General features: G+C 57.6%; 1 protein-coding gene across 2 annotated transcripts; it reads left to right on the top strand.

Moving 5' to 3' along the window:
• The first annotated feature begins 1592 nt into the window (after positions 1-1592).
• Positions 1593-21774, top strand: LOC118250832 (ras association domain-containing protein 8). 2 transcript variants are annotated; one of them, XM_035552303.2, is made up of 6 exons: positions 1593-1692; positions 15660-15813; positions 16725-17629; positions 18361-18529; positions 18884-18991; positions 19848-21774. In XM_035552303.2, the coding sequence occupies exons 2-6, from the start codon at positions 15711-15713 to the stop codon at positions 19877-19879; spliced, it is 1317 nt and encodes a 438-aa protein (XP_035408196.1). In that variant the 5' UTR covers positions 1593-1692; positions 15660-15710; the 3' UTR covers positions 19880-21774. The 2 variants fall into 2 exon arrangements, with proteins under 2 accessions (XP_035408196.1, XP_050566824.1); XM_050710867.1 differs by lacking the exon at positions 1593-1692 and adding an exon at positions 1960-2035.
• Positions 21775-21803: the final 29 nt, after the last annotated feature.

Raw genomic sequence — 21803 nt, 5'->3', positions numbered from 1 at the left:
GCCCTCTCCCCTGGGCAGAAGAGCCAGCTGCATCCCGTCTCGGGCTGGTCACAGCAGCCTCGAGCTGGGCGAATACTCAGGGGATTTAATTCTCTGTGAGGCCAAAGCTGCCAGCGAGATGCTGCTGTGGCCCTGTGGGATGGCAGAGGGCTAGCATGCGAGAGGTTTGTTTATTTTTTGCAGTAATAGCTTTACCTTTACAAGAGATTTCCAATCTTTTTACGAGGTGCTGAAGGTGAAAAGATTTAAAACTCAAAATCTTTTTATTAAAAGACAGGGAAAGACAACCATCCTAACCAGTGGCAACTGAACCTCTGCTCAGCTTGCGTCTGATGAGGATCTGAGAAGATTATCCAAACTAATAAATACGATATGTATCTCCTGAGAACAGCTTTTGTTGTTTTCCCATATAGATCTTTGTTTCTTCTGCACCGTGAGTTCTCCAGGGCACGGCCTGCGCTGCGGAGTGCCAGGTGTATTATCTGATTTTGGGAGATAATAATTACGGAGAATATGTCAGAACAACAGAAAACTTCATTTCAAAAACCAATTAAAGCTGCGGAGTGACAACTACATACTTAGGTATTGCATCATGTACTAATCCCAGAGAGAAGCGAGCGGTTAAGGGTGTCCTGAGCCCGGCGAGGTCCCAAAACCGGAGGAGCTCTGGGCAGCGGGCGCTCAGGGCGCCTGCAGAGGCCGTTCTGCACCACGGTGTTTGCTCAGCTCCGAGGCTCAGCACCCGGCCCTGTGGCCCCACCGCTGTGAGCATCGGTGAGGAGGGCATCGGTGACCTCTCCCCTCGCTGCTGGCAGCTTTTGGCAATGTGAGGGGCGTGCGGCGCCGGTTCCTTCACCGTGGAGGGAGGCCCAGCGCCTTTGCGAGGCCTCCGGCGTGTCAGTAGGCACCTGCTTCATTCCCCAGACCTGCCCAACCTGTCTCTGTCCCGGCGTGCCTGCTCCTTGCAGCGCATTTAGGGCTCCCCAGCAGCCGAAACGCGTGGGGCCGGGGCGCTCTCGCCCCTGCCCTGGCCCAGGCTGCCCCCCGGGCCTCCGCCTGCTCCGGCCCCCACCAGCAGCCGAGCAGCTCCGCGGCGGGGCCGGTCCTCAGAAGCGCATGGGGTTTTAATTGCCGTGATGAAGGAGACCCGGTCGGCAACAACCCCAGTCCCTTGGGAAAGCAGAGGCTGAAGCCTCCGCGGTGGGAGGCCGCCACTGGGGCCGGTGGAGGCTGGTTCGGAGGGCGAGGGGCGGCACGGCCACCTCCTGCTGGAGCCTCCTCCTGCCCAGGGCTCCCCTTGGCCTCACCCGGGCTGACGGCCCTCCAGCCTCCCCTGGAGGCACGCTGGAGGCCGGGATGGTGGAGGCCGCCCCGGTCTCCCCAAGCTGCGCTTTGCTTCCGTGCCCCCCGAGGAAACAAACGCACGCCCTGGCGCGGTCGTTCCCCATCGGTTTGCTTATTCCAAAATGAAAAATTAAAAAAAAAAAAAAAAGCCAAAATTTGAGGACTGGAGGGCGAGGGGAGGGGGAGGGGCGGGCTCACCTGGGCGGGGGGCGGGGCCACGGGGAAAGGGGGCGGGGCCACGGGGCGGGGGCGGGGCCGGGAGGGCGCGGCGTGAGCGGCGCCGGAGGCTGCGGGAGGCTGCGGGGGCTCCGCGTCCTGCCCGGCCTCCAGCGCGGGGCTGGGCTGCAGGTGAGTGCCTCGCACCGCGGCCCCGGCGCTCCCCGGGGAGCCTCCGGCATCCCTGCGGCACCGCAGGCCCTGCCAGCAGCCCGCTGAGCCTCCGCGGAGGGCAGCGAGGCCCTGCTGCTGCTGTGACTGCTGCTGCTGCTGTGACTGCTGCTGCTGCTGCTGCTGCTGCTGCTGCACCGGGGCTCGCAGCGGCCCCGAGGCTCGCCGCCTCTCTCCCTCGAGGCTGCCGGAGGAGCCGGCACCAGGGCCCCGCAGCCTCCCCGGCGCGGCGGAGGCAGGTGGCGCTTTGCCAGCCTCCGTCCTCCGAAATAAGTTGGGAGCAGTCTCCCGGAGCAACCCGCAGGTATTCCATTCCTGGTTGGCGTTTCGGCTCCGAGGGGCTGGCTGGGGAAGGCTCTAATCCCATTGTCGGGAGGCCGCGAAGCGAATATAACTGCCCCGGCGAGGCCAGCCTCCCTTGGTGGCGCGAGGAGGCAGGGAGGCCGCGATCTGCCGCCGCTCGGGGCCGTGGACACCGACCTCTGGAGAGCTGGGGCTGGGGTGGCTTGGAGCAGCTTTGGGCTGCGCAGAGCTGCTCCAAGCACCAGGGACCCGGTGCCATCCGCATGGCGGGGCGCTCGGCGTGGCAGCAGGACCTTGGGGACAACACCGCGGTGTACCTGATGTCCCCAGCGCCTCCTGCCACCAGCACGGCGCCTTGAAATCCACCTGAAGGAGCAGCAGTGCAGGGCAGCATCGGGTAAAGCAGCCACGGGGGCTCGGCTGTGTGCGTTTGGGGTGTCAGCGCTGAGCCTAGCCACAAACGGGGTCTGCAGCCAGGCGGAGGAACCGTCTGTCCGTCTGCCTTTCCTCTGCCGGGAGGAAGGGCAGAAGCGTCTCCAAATCCGTGGTGCAGAGAGGGGTTAAATTCCTCAGGCACTGGGCTAGATAAGCGCTCGGCTCCTGGCTGCATACTTCTGATGCCTTTGGTGAACTTCGGTGGCACTCAGCAGGTTGTTTTGTAACTTTCCTCGTAGCGCGCTGCGGGTCGAGAAGCAAACTGGCCTCTGCCTTCTCCCTGCCCTGCGACAACGCTTCGCACTGCACCCTAAAATCCCAGGGGGGAGCTCGGGGGTGGCGTTGTCTTTCCTCCTGCTCGAGCGGAGCAGGTGCATCGGCACAGCACGCGATACTCCCCTCGGGACGGCATCGGCGGCGTTTGCAGGGGTTTCTCGCAGAGCAGTGACCGGAGGGGATCCGAAGAGGCGAGGGGAGCTCTGGCTGCTCCCCGAGCAGAGCCAGGGCAGGCTCCAGGGGATGCTGACAGCACCATGCACGAGCGCAGGGGCTCGGCTACAGGCGGTGCTAAAGGCACCCCTCACCCCCAGCCCCGAATGCTGCTCGCCTTGCTTGTCTGGGGAAGGGGCTGCCCAGCTCAGGGGGGGCCGTGCAGGTCGGGATGGGGTGGAGAAGCTCACCCCTCCCTGGTGCTGGCTGGAATGCCAAGAATCCCCTGCCCGTGTCCCCACGCTGCTCCACCGCCGTGGTTATCTGCCGCGGGAGCCCGAGCACGGCGCCTGGCCCCTCTCGGCACGCCTCCCTGCCGGCCGCCCCGCGCTGCCCCAAAATAAATAACGCGGAAAGTGGGGGGTCCCCACGTGCAGAAGCCTTTTGGCAACTTTTTCAGGAACAGCTGCAAGGCCCGGAGTGCACGGCTTGCAGCATCCTGGGGGATGCTCGGGGCAGCCTCGGCGGAGCGTCCGCACCCTCGTGGGGATGGAGGGCAGGGACGGGACCGTGCCGTGCTCCGAAACCCCCATCTCCTGGCAGGGGGGTCCGGGCGCTCCAAGAAATAAACCCCCGTGACTGAATGTGAGACAGGTAACAGGGAATTAGTTCCCCTTGGATGAAAAGGGGAAGGGGGAAAAGGGTGACCCCTTTGAAGAGGGCAACCTGAGAGAGTTTGTCCCTGAGATCGTAAGCCAACAGCGGCACCAAATCCATTTTTTATTACTATTTTTTTCTTCTCTTTGAGAAGAAAAGCAATTTACAGCTGTGCTCGGTAGCTTTGGTTACCTGCAGGCCCAAGTGAACGTGCTGGGGAGTTTGCCAGCCTTGACCAAACCTTTTGGCAGCGGGTTGCGGCTGGTGAAAGCAGCGAGGTGACGGCGGGGCTGAATCATCCGAGGGCACTTGGTTCCCTGCTCTCTGCGAGGCAGCTTGGCCAAAAAAGGTAGAGTGGTGTAATTAGCGAAGATACCAAGGTTATACCTGGTGTATATGTCCTTGGATACCAAGTGGAGACATGTCGTGGCTGCCCTTGCACCACGCTGCAGAGAAAGGCTGCCCGAGTGTGTCAGCTGGAAACCTTGCTAGCTCATCTTCCGCAGCTTTCCAGCCTCTCTGCCCCGTCCTCTTCGGCTCTTCTGCTGGGGGAGGAACCTCAGCGGTGGCTTGGAGGTGACCCAAGTGTTCCCCCTGTGGGTAGGGGAGCGATGCTGTGGGACCGCAGGCTTGAGGTGCCTGTGCTCAGCACCCTGACCTAGAAAGAAGTCCAGGTGCCGCTTGGGGATGGGTTGGCCTGTGCCCGGTTTTAAAGGTGGGAGGGATGTTTTTGGTGTTACCTCTGTGCATGTAGGTTTTAAGAGCATCTTTTTAAAGGATGTTCCTTTATCTGTTGCAACTTGTCTGTGCCCTTGTAAACCTGCGCAGTCAAATTAAGGCGTAAATGCATCTACACGCAGGGTTTTTAAGAAAATCCTATTATTGTAAATGATTGCTAACAATTTTATGCCCGTCCATTTTTCAGGTGCCAAGCTCATGAGCTTCTAAAAGCAGCTGATTATCTTGCTTTTTGTGGGCTGGAGTCAGCACTTTCTTGAGGGTGCTGGGGTGCTTCCAGCTGCCCTGGGCTAGTCATCTAGAATAACTTGTTGCTTCAAAAAAAAAAAACCTCTTACCTGAAGACATGGGTGGATCAGCCCTGAGCTGGAAGCGCTGGGGCAGGCGAACGCTGCCTGGATTTGGGGTGGTTTCCTCTGCCTCTTTGTAATCCCCATTGCAGTGCAGGACCTGCTGGAGCTCTCGGTTTTAGGAGCTGTGTGCTAAAACCTCCCCGCGGCCCCAAGGTGCCTCCTGCGTGCCCGGGAGGACTGAGGACAGGAAGGGCTCTGGGACCAGTTCCTAAGTTGAACTGGGTCAGGTGTCTTTGGTGCTATGGCACTCTCTCGAGCATTTTGGGGCCAGGAGTCCCTTTCCACCCCGGAGGTGTCCTGTACCACGTGGCTGATGTGCGGAGGGAGGCTCTGGAAGAGCACTTTTTTAGGGTTTTGCTGGTTTCGTGATTCCTGCCAGGAATTGCTTCCCCCAGCATCTCCCCAGGAGGTGCGTGTGCCTGCTGGGGAGCTCGTCCCTGCCTCTGGATGCTTGCCTGAGGCTGCTGGTGGTGTGCGGGGAGTTGGACGAACACCAGAGGCATCTCTACAGGATAGAGATGGTGTAGCTTTGGAGGCTTCGTGCTTGCTGTTCTCACTTGTTGATTCCCCCCCCCCCCAAGTTCTGTTTGGAGGTGGCAGCGCTCCTTTCTGTGAAGAGGCAGATACGCTTGGGCTGGACGAGGAGAGGCTGCTTCACCTCTGGTAGTTTTGGAAGTGTTGTAATGGTGGTTTGGGAATCGCTGAGGCTGTGATGTTGGACTCGGCGCTGTCGCTTTTAGTTCATTTAGGCTTTTAATGACCTGAGAGCACAGAGAAGTTAGGGTAAAAGGCTCTGAAGGCTCGGTTTCCAGAAGCAACCTGAGATGAGCCTGTATCGCATACAGCTTAAACACCTAAACACTCCTGTGGGGGGAAAAAAATAAAGGATTTTTATTGCATCTCCCTCTCCGCACAGACACGCGGGACAGACCAGGGGGTCGCTGCCTCGAGTGAGGCTGGTCGGGAGATCAAAATGGGTCGAGCAGCACTAACCTCCGCTGCCTCCATCTTGCTTTAAAACACCGTCTTGTTGAAAGACAGCGACTTGTACCCCCGACAGATGGCTCCTTGCTCCCTGCCCAGGCCCTCGCCAACATTTCTTTTTGCAGAGCTGTTACCCGAAAGGCAAATGTTTTTTTGCAGGTAGCAAAAGATAGCCCCCTGCGTTTGTGCGCCAGATAAGGGACGGAGCTGGCTCTCTGAAGATGCACCTCCATTTTAGTGCTTTAGAGAGCTCGTTATCTCTGCGTGGGTTCAGGTTGGGACGGACGGCACCTTCACCTAATTAATCACACGCGAGGTGCCGTGAAAGCAGAGACTCCCAAAATACACAAGCGCCTTATCAAAAGTTTCAGCCTGGATTAATTCCGGCTCTTTTGTTCATTTCACTCCGTGTCTGTGAGAGAGAGAGAGAAAGAAAGAAGCAATTTCAGCTCCCCGCAAGTGGTCATTAAAGGCCTTTTTAATCCTACGGAGTTATAAATAAACATTTGTGGCGGCGTGCACCTGCATATTCATTAGTGCATCCTCGGCGCTCCCTCCCGTGCCCGGCGGCGCGTCCTTGGCGCGCGGCTGCTCTTCGGAGAGGGTAGGAGACCGAGTTGCTCTGCAAATGGAAAACAACCTGGAAGGATGTCTCTGGTTTTGTAGTTGCCAGTTTGATCGCCTTCTCTGCTGCGATGAGGGTTGGGGTGGGAAGAGGATCGCTGGTGGCAGTTCCTCTGAATTGTATGAGCACCACGAGGACGCTGTGACTTCAGGGAGCCGCGGGTGCTGCGCTGCCTTCCCCTGCTCAAACAGCAGCAAAACCAATGCCCTAACTCTGGGGGCTTAGCGGTGCTGCTCTCCAAATCTCAGGTTTCTCTGATAAAGCAGCAGATGCCTCCGGTGGATGTCTCCATGTTGGCTGCCTCTCCCTAACGCTGTCCAGACCTGCTGTCAGGGTGCTTGCTTGGTTATCTCCTTCCCCTCTCTGCTCACCGCAAGCGATGGCTTTGAGCAGCATGAGGACCCTGGGTGAGACCGACGTTTGGAGCAGTGAAGAAGCCAGCATGTAGGGCAGCAGGAGCAAAGCTGTGCCCCGTAATAATGTGCGGTGGCTGCTCGAGGAGCAAAATCACGGGCAGTGAGTGACCCATCTAGAGAAATAATCCATCTTAGTGGAGTTAATAAAGCAAAACATTTGGAGCAGATGGGAGAAGTGGCCTATGGCCCATCAGAGCTCTGCTGCCTAATAGGGACTTTTAAAACTTACAGGACTTTAAAGCTTACAGCTGTTTCCAGAAAGCAGCATGAGTAATTGAAGTGCAGCAGCAATAATATCCCTTTAAAAGTTTTTATAGGGACCATCTCCCCCCGCCTTTGGCTGGGGAGGAGCAGCAGAGGAACAAGCAGGTAGTTTGGGTATTTCTGAGCGTTTCCGAGGCTGAACCGGGCTCCTGCATCTCCAGATTTGCAGCATTCCTCCTGCATCCCGTGTCATGATAAATATAAGCTGTTTTCTGTCTTGGGGAATGGTCTGTGTGTAATAACAGGGGAATATTCATGAGTTGCATCATGCTTCTCGTCTTGGCTGCTGTGGGAAGTGGACGCGGTGGAGATGCTGGGGTTCCTGGCAGATGCACGCTGCAGTTGTGTTGTCTGATACCCCTCAGAACCTGGCTTGTACGAGCTGCACTGCGAGTGCTCCCCAGAAAACTGTCCCCTAAAGAAGACCAGCGTTTGGGCATACCAGAGCTGCTGTGCCGGGGCTCACAGCTGGGCAACGTTTGCAGGTTCAGTGTTGCTTTTGACAGCTGAAAAGGAAGCACTGTTTGTTTATTTATTAAAAGTAAAGGCAATAATTTTAGGAAAGGATTGGAGGGGTGCAACCCTGAAAGGTGTTGAGTTCCCATCCTCAGGGCTGACCTGGGTCAGTCTGGATCCCAGCCTTGGCTGGGAGCTGGACACCTAAATGCTTTCGCAGCCCCTCCTCCCAGGGGCTTAGCATCTGAGCGGGCTCATTGCACAAGAAAAAATGAGCGTGGAAGTGCAAGATCTGGCTTACGTGCAAGAGCCTTTCCTCTCTCCTCTCTAATCTAGATGCTGCTGCTAATTTTGCTTCACCCCCTTGGGAAGAAACTGCTAGGGATTCACCCTCAGCTGCTTTCATGAAGGTGCTCTTTGCTCATGTGTCTGAGGTTGATCATAATGATTACAGCAATAGCAGGTGCTGCTAATGTTTCCCTCGTAAACCTTAATCTTTATGGCTGGCTTTAATAGCCAGCCTTGCTCTTCTCCCCCTGTGGATAGCTGCCATTAATGCTGTGTGGGAGAAATGCACCGTGTTAAGGTGAGGAAGACAGCTCATCCAGGCTGCGTGCGCGCATGCGCTCACCCATTGCAAATCCACCTGGCCAGCTCTCGGTGTTTACAGCAGTAGGTGTTATTTTTTTTTAATTTGCTTTAATTTATAACGAGCTTTCAGTTGGTGCCGTGGCCCGGACCAGCCAAGACTTTGCTCATCTCTGGGCCACCTGCCTTGGGCTGGGGATTTGCAGCCGTGTGCCTGGCATGGAGCCCGCCTGTGTCACTGGTCCATAAGGAGGATGCTGGGGGGGCCACGCGGCGAAGCCGTGGAGAAAAAAAAAAAAACATCCCCTCCCTGGCCCTGCAGCGGCGATTGAATCAAGTGGCAGTGTTTCCTGGCGAGGTCCACGGCGTGCCTGCAGTGTTATCGCTGCCCGCGATTATTGACATTTCGACACTGCTCTGGCGTTGTCAGCCGGGCAGGAAGCGGTTAGTCATTATTTCACCCGCTGGCCTCAAACAAGGCCACCGTGGGACCCCGGGAAGGGTGTCACTGTCACCTCCCACCTCGGTGGCCACCCGGCTCCCTTTAGAGGGGGCTGCTCGGATGCGATCTTGGCTTGGTTAAAGAGAGGTGGGGGGAAAAAAGTCGGGTTTGATGCCGTGGCAGACCCAAAACTTGGCGGCTGGGAAGGTGGAGCTGGCATGGGGTGAGGCTTTTGTGGTTTTGGGCACATCAGCCAGCCTGCTGGGGCTTGAGCCTCCCTCGCCCAAATCCCTGCCTGAGGACATGACCCCGAGGCGGTTTCCTGATCAGGAGGAGCTCAGGCAGCCCCCAGCTCTTCCCCGGCCTCGTGGGTCCGCCCTGGGCACTCTGGCCTGGGTTTGCTCCTCCCTGTAATTTGGGAGAGGAAGCGGGGCAGAAAATCCCAGAGCCTCTATTTTGTTCGTAATGGGGGGTTGCTCGCATGGGGCAGGCATCCAGGGTGCTGCTTGGGGAGCCCTTGTTTGTGGCTGTCCGTAAATGAGTCTTCCGCAAGATCCTAGCGTCTGGCTCGGGGTTCCGGTGGACTTCCGTGGTGCTGGGTCCGTGGCTTTGGTATCGAGTGACATTTTGGTCTGTGAGTGATACAGCATGGCCCCGCTGAGAGGCCCCACAGGACATGGGGCTGCGTGGCTCTGGCCGGGCCTTGCTCTGCGGCAGTGGGAGTGACCGTGGGTGCTCAGCAGGGCCTGAAGTGTTTTTCTTCCATTCGTCCTCGTCCAGCGCTGCTCGCTTCCACCTTTGAGCAGGTTGGCTCTGCTGGAAGCGCTGCCTCCTGCTCAGGGTTGGCCATGGCCGGACAGCTTGTTCAGAGCCGCGGCTGATCTTCTCCACCCGTGCTGGGTGAAGAAAAAGAGCTGCAGCTGGCATTACGTCCGTCACCGTGGCTCCATGGACGTGGCAAGGAAGGGCCCGGAAGAGCTGCCCTGTCCCTGCAACGCCCCAACAAGAGCTGGAGATGCTCCTCCGAAAGAGGATCCGAGGCAGGAGGAGGCTGTCAGGGGGCTGGAGGGGAACCCAGGCCACAGCCTTTCCCCTCCATTTGGGCTTGGGCTGTGGGATGAGCGCCATCAGGAGGCTTGGGGTCTCTGCAGACCTACTGCTCTGGTCTCCTCTCCACCCCTGAGTAACAGGGAGCCTTTGCTCCCATGGGAGGCTTTTGGCAAGCAGTGGCAGTGCTCGAGCAGGCGTGTTGCAGTCCCAGGAGCTCGCGGCGGGTTCGTATGTGGGCAAGCAGGATCGATCTCTTCCCTTGGGTGCCCAGGAGCTGGGCTGGTACCTCGGGTGGGGAGGGACCTGGGGAAGCGTTAAATAGCTGCTGGATGTGTCACCGCAGCAGCTGATCACGGGCGGTGAGTCACTGCCAGCACTCAGACATGCAGGGTTGCGGGGCACGTGGCTGCTCCTCCACTCCTGTCGCCACTTGCTATTTACTTGTGTGGTTTTTTTCTTTGTCTTCTCCTTGAATAGTTTCCTGTAGCATGGGTTCACACGTGCAGGTTGCTTCCTATATGCCTGTCTTCTCCAGCTCTCGCACCTTGCCTCCCGTCCCCACCTCTTCAGGCTGGGCTTTGTCCCCAGGTACTGGCCACAATCACCCCAAAACCACCTGGATGTGGTCCAGCAGGGTGGTCCTGCCCCATCCACAGCAGCTGGGTGTCTGAATCCTCCTCCGCGGGCTCCTGGTCCCCTGGAAGCTCCCAGCGCTGGTGCAGGACCTCGAAACCTTGCAGCATTTTCTGAACCTGCTGGCTTCGGTCTGTCATGAACAGTTCAGGGCTGGAAATGAAGACGCAGTGGTCCTCTGCTTTCAGGCTAGAGGGAGCTGCAGTGTGGGGCCAGGAGATGCTGAGAAGACAAGTGAGAAGTTCAGGTTCAAATCAGGAATGAAATGAGTGCTGTTTGGGCTGGCTGCTCCAGGTGCAGCTTTCCCATCTTCTCTACCTTTTTTCCTGTCGCCTCCAACTCCCTGCTCACCGCAGGGTGCTGAGGATACTCCTGCCTGTATGCAGACCCCTTTCAGGGCTGGGTTTGAAGCACGACCCGTCTCCAGGAGCACCCCACCGTCCGTGCAGGTGCTGCCTGATGACCAGGGGGTCAGCACGGGACCCGGAGCTCAGCAATGCTGGGCGGGTGAAACTGCAAACCAGGCGAAACCCTGCCAGCCCCGTGGGCAGGAGCCGGGCACGGGGCCGCTGCTCAGGTTAACGAGGGAAGAGCAGAGCAGCCCGGGAGGATTTCATTCGTGTTTATCAAGCACGGCAGCCCTAATTACGGACTTCAAAAAAATAATAAATTGTGTGCATTTGACTTTGGATCCAGAGGCACTCCTGTGGCAACCGTGGTGCAAACAGGGATTTCAAAGCCTGGCCGATGGGCTCTCTGCAGACCTCCTCCTGCTCTGGAGGGACTTCTCAAAGCAGGACTTGCTGATGGGGTTTCTCCCTGCTGCCCGCGTTTCGGTTTGTCGGTCGGTAAAGCGGCGTGAGACCCCGGCAGAGGGGCTGGGAACCTGTGCTGGTGTTTTCTGGGTGCCAGCACCGCTCCCTATCCCCAGCCAAAACCCTGACCTGTAAACTGGGCAAAGGTGAAATGCTGGTCTGCTGGCCGTTTGAAGTCGTAATGAGACTTGCCCAGAAGTTCTGTCTGTGCTGGTGCTTTCCTGCCAGCCCAGCGCTAGCCCCGCACCAGTCCCTTTTCTCTGGGAGGCGCTGAGCACCTTTAACCACCTCTTTAAAGCTGGCCAAGTCCTGTTTTGGAAATGGCAAGAAGAGATCCAAAAAAAAAGAACCCGATCTCCAAAGAAAAGCTCTGCTAGAAAATACACTGGCTGCTGTGTTCAATGGTGATTCAGTTTTGTTTCCTCTGTTGAGCACCGCTTAGAAGTGCGTGGCCCAGATCTTGGCGGTGTGGGATAATGTGTCCCTGGGTGCTCAGCACCACCAAGGTGTTGAGGTCCCCTCCTGGTCCTTCCCTCCGTGCCAGTACAGTGAACTGGGGGTGTCTGCAGGAGGCTTTCCCTGGAGCCTGGAGGGGCTCAGCCTGCAGGACAGGGGTGTTGCGTCCTCTTAGGAAACCACGTGGTGCCTGGTGAAGGCATTCAGGATGCCAAAAGCAGCTGCTGGGTGCAAAACTGATGTTTTCTAAACAGACATTTTTCCTTACGGGTGAAAAATTAGGGGAGAAAGGTGCTTGCATTTGAAATGAACTTGAAAGCCTTGGCCAGAAGGTGCTGGGTCAGCTTCTGGGAGCCCCTGCAGGGGACAGGAGAGATCCCTGCAAGTCGGTGGAGGTACGTGCTTCTGTAATCGGGGCAGCCAGCTGATTTTCTTGGCTGGCCGCATGATGTTTCAGGTCCCAGGAGGTCATGAGGCTCTTGCAAGCACCCGTGGGGTGTTTATGAGCCGGCTGGGACATGCCCTGCTCATCTGCAGGGCACCAAACCCAGCTATGCAAAGCGTGCATCCTCTCACCTGCAGAAATAACCCCTCCACCTCCTGCTGCTTTAGCAGGCCCTGCTCTTGGCCAGGGCTCGGAGCACCTGCAGCCACCACGCCTGCCCATCTCCCTCCTGATTGCCCAAATTCAGCCTTGCCACTGCCAGCTCCGAGGAGCAAGCTTGGCCGGCCGAAGGGTGAGGCTTAAAATTTGGTTGTTGCCTCTGCTGCAGAGCTGTGTCGAGCCAGTTGCTGCGAAACACCTCGATTAGCAGGAGGACTGATTGCTCCCTCTTTTAATCAAGGTAACCCAAAGTTGGCTTCAAACCCTGAGCTTTAAAAGCAGCCTTGATTTATGTGAAGTTGCAGCTTTGTTCAAATCGAGTCTGAACATTTTTTTTGAGCTTGTTTTTTTTTCCAATTTAGACTAAGATGCAGCAAAAAATAAAGCTGTAAGATCTGGGAGTGTTAATTTATTTATTTTTTTTTCAGTGCCAGCATTTGAAATTCCAACTCCCAGTTAGGAAATTTGTCGAAGAAGTTGTGTGAATCATCCATACCATCAATTTAGGACCGGTCACATGGGAAGGGAGCAGAAAATTAGTCACTTCGTTAATCTGCTTCCAATAAAAATGACTTAGAAATAGACTGGGGTGGGGGGGGGTAAAACATAAGAGCAGCTTGTGGGAGCGGCTGTCACGCGTCCTCGCACCGGCGCAGCAGCCACCTGCTTGTTTCCCGGTGCTTTTTGGGGGTGGCCGGCGAGGCCCTACAGCTGCCTGCGCTTTGGTTCGTGATCAAAGCGGCTCCCTATGGCGGCAGCACTGCGAGCGCAACCGGGGGCAGCCGGAAGGCGGCCTCCCCCCGGGGAGCAGCGGTTCTAACCGGCTAACTTTAGATGGGCAGAAGGGCTTCAATACCCAGAGCAAGCCGCGTGCAGCATTCCTCACTTAGATCAGTTTTCCAAAAAAAATCAGAAGACAGAAAGATAAAGGAGGAAAACGTGGAGGAATGGCCTTCTAATTGCTATACGCGCATGTTCTTTTGACAGTAAGGGAAAAAACTTTTACGGCTAAGAAAAGGCAAATAACTTTGTACGAGAAATTTGACAGCAGTGGCTACAAAGGAGGCGATGCTTTGGGATGAGGTGGAGGTTTGTGTTTTTGAAAGCTTTTATAGGAGCAAAGATAACGCTGCAGTGAAAGAGCAGATAATGTCCTGTGCATCCTTATGAAAACAAATTTATTTATTTATTTTTTCCAAGTCTGGAGTGAACTTTCAGGGAGAGGAGAGGCCAAGGGGCTGGTCTGGGTTGCGGCATGTTGGCGATGCTGATGCAAAGGGTTTGGAGAAGCCAGGAAGGGTGAGCGTGGTCTGGGAGAGCTGAGAAATCGCTGTCCCTGAGATCCAACGGTGAGCTTCAGTTTCTCCCTGGATATATGCTGCTCCCTGCATTGCTGCTGGGGGAGACTCAAAGGGTCGCTTTCCCAAGTAGCCCCTAAGAGATTTCCACGAGATAAGCTTCAGAGCCGCATTACCCACGGGCACTTCCCCGGCACCGCACGGTTTGCTAGCTGCTGGTGTTGTGTTTTTGGTACAAAACACTCTCCTCCTTCGGTTCTCCCTCCAGCAGCGATGCGACACCGGGGCTGAGCTCATTAATACCCGAGCCCCTGCGTCGCCACGGGCAGCTCAAAGCCGAAACTCCTCCGTAAGCGGAGGAAAAACGCCTGCTGCCGCTCCCTGCCTTTCGGTTACGTGCCACTCGCCGTGGGCCGGACGCTGGTAAATGATTGCCAGAGGCTGGCCCTGCACCCAAAGGGGAGCTTCTCGCCCACGCGGGACCCGCGGGCGTCCCGCTCCCGGACCGACCATCGCTCGTCACCCCTCGTCTCGGCAGCTGCTGACGTTTCGTGCGAGGAGAGGTGAGGCCGTTGCTTTTCTCATAACACAGCCGGCTGCTTTTATTTATTTTCAAACCACCCACTCCTGGCCTCCGCCGGGGCTGTGGGGTAGGATGGGGGCGGGAAAAGCCCGGCTCCACGGGCGGTTTTGGCGCTGGTGGTGCCAGTAGTTGGCACATTGCTTTCCAGGACACCCTGCCACCTGGTGCTGGCGTTGGGGTCCTGTGTCCCGGCACGATGGTGGCTTTGGGGTGGCAAAACCCAGCCGGGTGGTGCCCAAGCTCGGCAGCGACGCTGAACTTTGCTCCGTGGCGGGGGCGGGCGCCGGTTTCACTGGGAGTTTGCGGCCACACAGCGGGGCAGAACCATGCTCTGAAATGAGACTGGTCTCCACCTCGCCAATACAGCATTTAGGGAACGTTGGTGGGAGAAATGGGCAGAGCCCGAGCTCCTTCACTGCTGCTGGTTTTCCCCCTCGGTGCTGCCAAGTCAAATAATCGTGCCCGTGGCGGCTGCTCCATGCCTGCTGCCCTCGGTCCCCACCGCGCTCCGCAGGTAAATCTGGAAGTGAGGGATCGATAACGCTGCTGCGGCTGATGGGGAGGCTGGTGTTGGATCAGCTGCTCCCAAGTGCTCCCCGGGGGATGGATTTGGCTTTCGGGCTTGTTCTCTAACAAGTCGTTCTGCCCCAGCACCGTCAGGTCTGCTGGTGGGAACAGCATCGTGGGACTGTTTCCTTTCCTAGGCTTCTCCTTTGCCTTCCTTGTGTCACGGCTAAAGCCTCGTGTTGCTCAAGTTGGGAGCCTTCGAGCCCATGCTTTGATTCCTCAAGGAGGCAAAAATTAAAAAAAATTAAAAAATAATAATAAAAAAAGGCTGTTTAACTGAAGATAAAGCTTTTCTCCCTGCACTGACACCTGCTTTTCCTTCAGCCTGCTCCTTGCAGGCACCGCTGGGGCGATGGCAGCGGTTGTGGCGTGTCTCCAAACTTTGGGGAACTGGAGGGACTGGGAGCTGGGCTAGGTTTGGAAAGCAGTTTGGGACCCTTTGTACCTTCCTCTGCCCTGGTCCCTCAGACAGGCTTGATGCTTGAAGGCTCCACAAAAAAACATAGGAGGAAAAAATGTTTTGAGAGTGTTTACAACCAGAATAAACCCAGATATCTGAGTTCTTTGCAGATTACGTCGATTTAATTTCATTTGTTAAGACTTGTGGTCGTTTGGCTGCTGGAAGAGGCAGGAGTGCTAAATGAGATTTTGCTGCAGTTAATTTTTCCCATTTCTTAATCCCTCTCAGATTAACAGAGGGGAAGGTAAATAGAGCACAACGTGCGCCATCTACACCTCTCAATTTCCCTTTGCACAGCTGGGAAGGGTGGGCGGGAGGGCGGCCGGAGGCTTCTCTGCCTTTTAGATATTGTTTGGAAAATCCCCAGTGCCACACTGCCAAATTGTTAGGGAAATAGCAGCGGAAGTCCAACAAATCCATTAAAAGGCTGCGCTCTCAGCAGAAATAGGCAGGGTGTTTTCTGGCTGCCCAGACCTACCACGCACACGGGCAAACCCTAGTGCCTCTCACCCAGGGAGGACTTGGACCCGCTGCCCAGACCTGAGCTGTGCACGGGGTTTTTGGCAAGACAGAAGGGTTTTATTGCAGGTGAACGCCGATATTTTAGCAATAACACCATAAATCTGATCTGTGAGCAGCAGCAAGCGTCTGGCTCTGGCTGCACCTCGTGGGTGGGATGTTCCAGGCGCCCAGCAAACGTAAAAGTGAGGCTGTTAGAGCATCGCCCCTAGAAGAGGCTCAGGACTGACTCCTTGTGTCTTCTCTCCCGCAGGGACCGCGTCCCGCGATGCCCCAGCGTGCCTGAGGCCCGGCAGCCGCGGGGATGGAGCTGAAGGTGTGGGTGGACGGCATCCAGCGGGTGGTCTGCGGCGTCTCGGAGCAAACCACCTGCCAGGAGGTGGTCATCGCTTTGGCGCGGGCCATAGGTGAGCGGCGCACACCTGAGCGAGCTAAAACGGAGCTCTCAAGACCAGACCAAACTCCTTGCCCTCCGTTTGGCACAGCCGTGTGTTTATATCCCTCCTCACAGAGGCTTGCTGGGGAGATGGCCAAAATAAATAGCTTGCAAGCGGCGTGGACAGGGTGCCTGGATGCCGGTGCCTGCCGTGCTCTTGCCTGTGGTCAATCCTGCCTTCTAGTGGCTCAGTTTCAAAATGCTGCGATCCTATTAGCGTGCAGGCTTTGCGCTGCGATGTTTCCCCTCTGTGCCAGGTTTGAGATCGAGCCCTGTAGATCAAAGCCCTCGTATCTCCGATTTCTCTTGCACGCCTTCCAAAAAGAACAGCAGGCTGATGTCTCCTCCACCTCCGCTCTCCAGGGCGTGCGTTCTTCCAGGCTGAGGGAACAGCAGGGCAGCTCCAGTTGGTGTCCTCAGCTTTTTCACACGCAAAAGTGCGACCGCGGAGGCACTGAGCTTTGCAGAGAGACGCCCCATCCTACAAAGAGGGGCAGCACGGGACCCCATTAATGGGGGTCTTGTGCCATCCTCTCTGCGGCAAGCTGCTCGTGCTGTTGGGTGTCCCTGGGGAGATGGGTGGAAGATTTGGGTGATGGGTGGGAGATTCGGTGGGAAGATTTGGAAGGGGAAAGGGAAGAAAATGAATTTGTGTGGGTTTTGGGGTGCACCTCGCTTCCCTGGCACCATCCACCCCCAATGCTCTCGCTCGTTTTGGTGTCCAGAGCAAAACAAAAATGCCCCATCCTTGGTGGGTAGGGGCACCTCTGGGTGCTTCTTGGGGAGAGGGAACCTCCTGGGGGCAGGGTCCAGCTCTGGGGCAGCGGGGACGTCACCGGCCGCGGCTTTCCCCTGGGTGACGTGCTTGTGTCCTGCCCTCAGGTCAGACGGGGCGCTACGTCCTGGTGCAGAAGCTCCGGGAGAAGGAGCGGCAGCTCCTCCCGCTCGAGTGCCCCTTGGAGTCGCTGGCCAAGTGCGGGCAGTATGCCAACGACGTGCAGTTCATCCTGCGGCGGACAGGCCCCAGCATGGCCGAGCGGCCCTCCTCGGAGGGCGCTCCCCAGGCTCCCGAGAGGACTTTCATCCGGGCCAGCCTGCCCATCAAGCCCCGTACCGTGAGCACCGAGGCGCCCCGGCCCCGGGAGCCCAAGAAATCGATGACCTTCAACTTGGGTCCCATGGGCTCCGGCGAGCTGTTTGCTAAGAGCCGCTGGAGGCAGCACGCCTGGGAGGGGATGGAGCTGAAGGACGGCGGGGCCGGCCAGCTCTCCAAGGAGGAGCTGTTTAAGATGGTGCTGCGGCAGCAGGAGCAGCTCAGCTCCTTGGAGGCCCACGGGGACACCCTGGAGACGGACCTGCGGTTCTGGGAGCACGGCCGGGCCCCCAGCCAGGAGGACGAGATCCTCTACCTGGAGCACCTGGTGCGGAGGAACGAGACGGAGCTGGGCGAGGAGGAGTTCTGGCAGAGCGAGCTCCGGCTGGAGAAGGAGTGCGAGCGGGAGAGGCAGGAGCGGGTGAGGAGCCTGCGGGCCAGCCTAGAGGAGTACACGCAGAGGATCTACGAGCTGAGCGCCCGCACCGAGGCCCTGCAGAAGGAGATCCAGTGGGAGATGGCCGAGAGGGCCAAGAGGGGCAAGGAGAGCCCTGTGCCGAGCCCCACGGACCTGGAGGACATGGCTGCCAAAATGAAAAGGGATCTGGAAGCTAAAGTCAAGCAGGGCACGCAGCTGGAGAGCAACCTGGCCAGCGTGGAGAAGGCCCTGGAGGAAGCCGAAAGGTCCCTGCAGGTAGGTACGGCCAGATTACCTGGCCCTGGGGGGTGAGGGACCCTCCAGGGGGAGAAAAAGGGGGTCTACACCTGGAAGGAAGCAGGCACGGGTCTAGCGTGGGCGAGGGGCTCCTGCACGTGTGGTAGTGCCAGAGCAAGCGGTCCTCGCATAGCCACTGCGTGGGGTCAATGCAGCCAGGCAAAAGGCAGGGATCAGCAGTCGGTCTCCTCACTGGTGTTGTTGGTCAGCGTTGTTTTTATGTCCATGCCTGGGAAAAAGGAGTAGCAGAGGGGAAGCACAGGTCTCCGCAGTGCCCAGGCACGAGGCTTTTTGGCAATGCCCCGGGTTGGCTGGCTCTGAACCAGGAGCCGAGCTGTGCCGGAGCTGTTGGGCTCAAGCCGCCAAGACCCGTGGTTCTCCTGTCCCACGGGGGTTTGGGTGCTGTGTGGTATGCTGTCCTTGTCCTTACTGCCCGAGCATTCCCATCCCCACGCAGGGGGGCAGCCTGGGGGTGTATCCCGGAGGTGCTGGCGGGCTCCAGAGCCGTTTGGGGGGCTGTTTGCAGCAGTTTGCTCAGCACGGCGTGGCTGTTGTTGGCCTGGAGTCCCCACAGGTGGTGGCATGGCCTTGTCCCCAGGGGGAACGAGTCCCTGACGTGAGCCAGGGAGCAGGGCTAAGACCTCAGGAGGAGGCGCAGAGCAGCGTGGGGGGCACGCAGCTCACCCTGTCCCCCCCAATGTGTTTTGCAGGCCCAGAACCAAGAGCTGGAGGAGTTAAATAAGGAGCTGAGGCAGTGTAATTTGCAGCAGTTTATTCAGCAGACGGGAGCCACGGTGACCGTCGGGCAGGCCAGGTCTGAGGAGGACGCCCAGCCGGAGCCGAGCCCGCGTGAGCTGCCAGCCTGCCGGAGGAACGGAGGTCAGCGCACCGGCTCGGCCACGGGGGGCTGCCCTGTGACCCCAAATGTCTCCCTAATGGCCCCGGCTCCTTGCTCTTCCTCCCCCTGGGCTCCGTGCGGCTCGGCTCCCTGGGATCTGTGGCCGTGCTTTCACGGCATGGCCCTCGGGACGGGGCGCTGCGGGGACGGAGGCCAGGCCGGCAGCCTTGTGTTAGGGATGGGGGAGAGACCGAGAGGGGCTGCACGGCCTTCTGTGGAGTGGGGGACAGGGGAACACGGGGATCTGGTCCCTTCTCCCAAGGGATATCCACTCTCTGTGAGTCCCAGGTGCCCAGCTAGCTCTGCCTGAGCTGGGTGTCTTTCCTCTCCCGCAGGGTTTCCCCCCTCCAGCAGCGACTCGCCTCCCCGCTCCAGCACCAAGCAGCTCCTCGGCCATCCCCGGACCCTGCCGGAGCCCCTGGTGTCCAGCCTGAACCCCGAGGGTGCGTATGTCCCTGCGGGGCCCCCCAGCGCGCCGGGGAGGGCCTGCGGGAAGGGGAGAGGGGTTTGCTATGCGAAACGGGCTGTGGCGAGCGAGCCTGCGTGTGTGTGCTGGAAGTGGGAGGCCGGAGCTATTTATAGATGCCATTAGGAGAGCAGCGTTTGTACCCTGCTATCCCCTGTGGCCTCCGCTCCGCTGTGAGGCAGTGAGGCCATTGGTGTGGCATCCGAAGCAGTCTCCAGCGTTCGGGGCCATCTGTGGTCCTTCGGGCACGGTTTCCTGGGATGCTGCCGGCTGCTTTTCAGGCCACTGGCTCCCTGTCCATCCCCTTTCCTCCTGGGAAGTGAATGAAGGGGGTCCCGGCAGCGGTGCAGGTTGCGCTGCCACGTGTTTGGAGGGCAGCCGAGAGCTGGGAGCAGAGCTGGAGCAGGTCTGTCCCAACCCGTGGCTCGCATCTTGTCAGTCAGACAGTGTAACCTGCGGGACCTGGGGATATTCCTCCTCCAGCAGCCAAGCAACTGCTCCTTACCCCCTGTCCTGCCTCCCCAAATACCCCAGGGCTAAGCCTTTGCTGAGGTTAGGATGGGGAGGATTTAGCTTCTGTCTCTTGCAGAAGCGGTTCCCGCCCCCGGTACCCCATTTCTGCCCACCTCGGGGCCAAACCATCCGTCCTCATCTCACCCAACCCTGTGACCGTGGTGTCTGTGTGTCCGTCTGCACACCCCGAGCCCGAGGCTGGGTTTCATGCTGCAGACGCACGGTGCTTCCATACGTCACGTCTTCTGTGCTGTTTTTCTCTCTGTGAACGCTCACCCACTGCAGTGGGGTCACTCAGTTTATTTTTGTCTGTCTTGCAGTCATATCAACCAGGCAGAGCATCTGGAGGTAGAAGGGCACAGCCAGTGGACGATTGATTGCCTTGCAAGTGTAACTGTATAAATAAAACCATATTCCATATATATATATATTATATTTTTTACTGCTTTATATCGTGAATGGATGTGGATGGCCAGAGTATTTTTACAGACTATACTATAAAACAAAGACTGACCAGACAAAGCAACCCTCTTCCCCTGTGGATGAAACAACCCCCTTCTATTTTTTTAAAGTGCTTTCCATATTTAACACACAATGGCAGTGCTCACGTTCTGCGTGGCCTTCCCAAAAGACCCACGGTGTGTTTCGAGAAGCCCTCGTTCCTTTGACCGGCAGGGCGGAGCTGCATCGGGACGGCCCGGGTGACATCTCTTGTGGCAGAGACCTGCCCTCAGGCTGCTTATGAGACTTGCTCGGTGAAGCAGGCGAAGCGGACGGCGGGACCTGGTGCCACGTTTCGGAGCGCTTTCCCCAGCGAGCCCCAGCGCTGATGACGGTGAAGGAGCTGCCGGAGTCCGGGCCTCATCCTGTGTCGTGCTGCGGCATTCCCTCGGCTGTGCTCATTCACGTGAAACGGGAAGAAATGGGTGGCCTTACAGCATCCCGCCGCAAAGAAGCGGGGCCGCGATGCCCTGTCCTAGCGTGAGGGGAGGACTCCGTCGTCTTAGTCACCTGCCTCCGATGCCCTGAAGCCATCCTGACAGCCAGCAGGTGAACGCCTGAGGAACCCAGCGCCACTTTTGGTGCGTGCACGGAGCCTGCAGTACCACTGCCCCGCGGGAGAGTCCCTGAGAGCAGCTGACCCCTGCCACGAGGCACGCATCCGTCCTGGGGCCGACCTGGCTGCCTGTGACCACCAGCACCCTGCCCTCCTCGCCTCGCACCGAAGCACGGCGTAGATAGTCCTGTTTGCCAAGCTGCCCTCCTCGGGTTCGACCCTCTGCGGATGTTTGCACGACCTGGAGGGGCTGCGTGCGCCCCAAATCCCACAGCAGCCCCCAAAAGTCCTGTTTGGGGGCAGCGGAGGGGACGCTCTGGGTACGGCTGCCCTGCCGACGTCTCCATCCTCGCTGCGCACCTGCTGCGGGGTGGCTGCCTCAGCCAGAGACTTTTGGGGGAAGCAGAAAGCACGGAGATGCCCCAGGACTATCGGATGGGTTGGTGGGTTTTAAAAACAGCCTTTATACTGGCCAGGGGGCACACGAGCAGCTTTTTTAGACAACTTTCTGCCCCCTTTTTTACTGTAAGAAACCTGTACTAGAAACCCCCTTTCCGTGGTGCTAAGAGGGAGGGAGAAGTGAGCAGCCATTCCCTGGCCACAGAGGGGACAACCAGGCTTCGAGGAGACAGGGACACGTGTGGAGACTTTTTTTTTTTTTTTTTTTTTTTGCCTTAAGTCCACTTAGTTTTTAAACTTGTTCTTAAATCAGTACTATGCCAGCAGGATGAGCCCCTCCCTGGCTGCCCATGGCTGGAGTGTGCAGGACAGAAACGCTTTTGGTGACATTTCACTGAATGTTTTTTTTTTTTTCTTAGTTTGTGTTCTTGTTTTTTTGGTTGTGTTTTTTATTTTTTTTTTTCCTTGATGGCCAGTAGTTCCTCTTGTTTCTGTTCATCTGTCCCACTGGGTTCTGCTGTATTTTTAATTGTGAAGCCAAAGTGGCCGAGGGGGCCCAGGGAGGGGACAGGTTTGTCCAGGGGGTCCCAGTGCCCCGGCGTCTTTGTTTTCTACGTGTCCTCTCCGTTGTATGCAAAAAAAAAAAAAATGTGACTTGGACGCTGTGTTCACTGTAAAACACACTTTCCGTGTATGAATGTATCCTGCGCGCTACGGCATTGTCTGGTTTCAATTTTCAATAAATCTTTTGGAAAGGATTTGTGTAAAGCGAGCCTGCACGTGCTGCTGGAGCTGAGCCGTCCCTGCTGCAGGTACGGGG

The sequence above is a fragment of the Cygnus atratus genome, chromosome 5 (assembly GCF_013377495.2).
Source record: "Cygnus atratus isolate AKBS03 ecotype Queensland, Australia chromosome 5, CAtr_DNAZoo_HiC_assembly, whole genome shotgun sequence".
Lineage (NCBI taxonomy): Eukaryota > Metazoa > Chordata > Aves > Anseriformes > Anatidae > Cygnus > Cygnus atratus.
This window is presented reverse-complemented; position numbering and strand designations above follow the sequence as displayed.

Excerpts from the sequence above, each read along its gene's own strand:
- LOC118250832 (XM_035552303.2), top strand. The coding sequence starts at position 15,711 with ATGGAGCTGAAGGTGTGGGTGGACGGCATCCAGCGGGTGGTCTGCGGC. Across the intron at positions 18,530-18,883 it reads AGCCTGCCGGAGGAACGGAG|GGTTTCCCCCCTCCAGCAGC; the intron begins GTCAGCGCACCG and ends CCTCTCCCGCAG. Across the intron at positions 18,992-19,847 it reads GTCCAGCCTGAACCCCGAGG|TCATATCAACCAGGCAGAGC; the intron begins GTGCGTATGTCC and ends TCTGTCTTGCAG.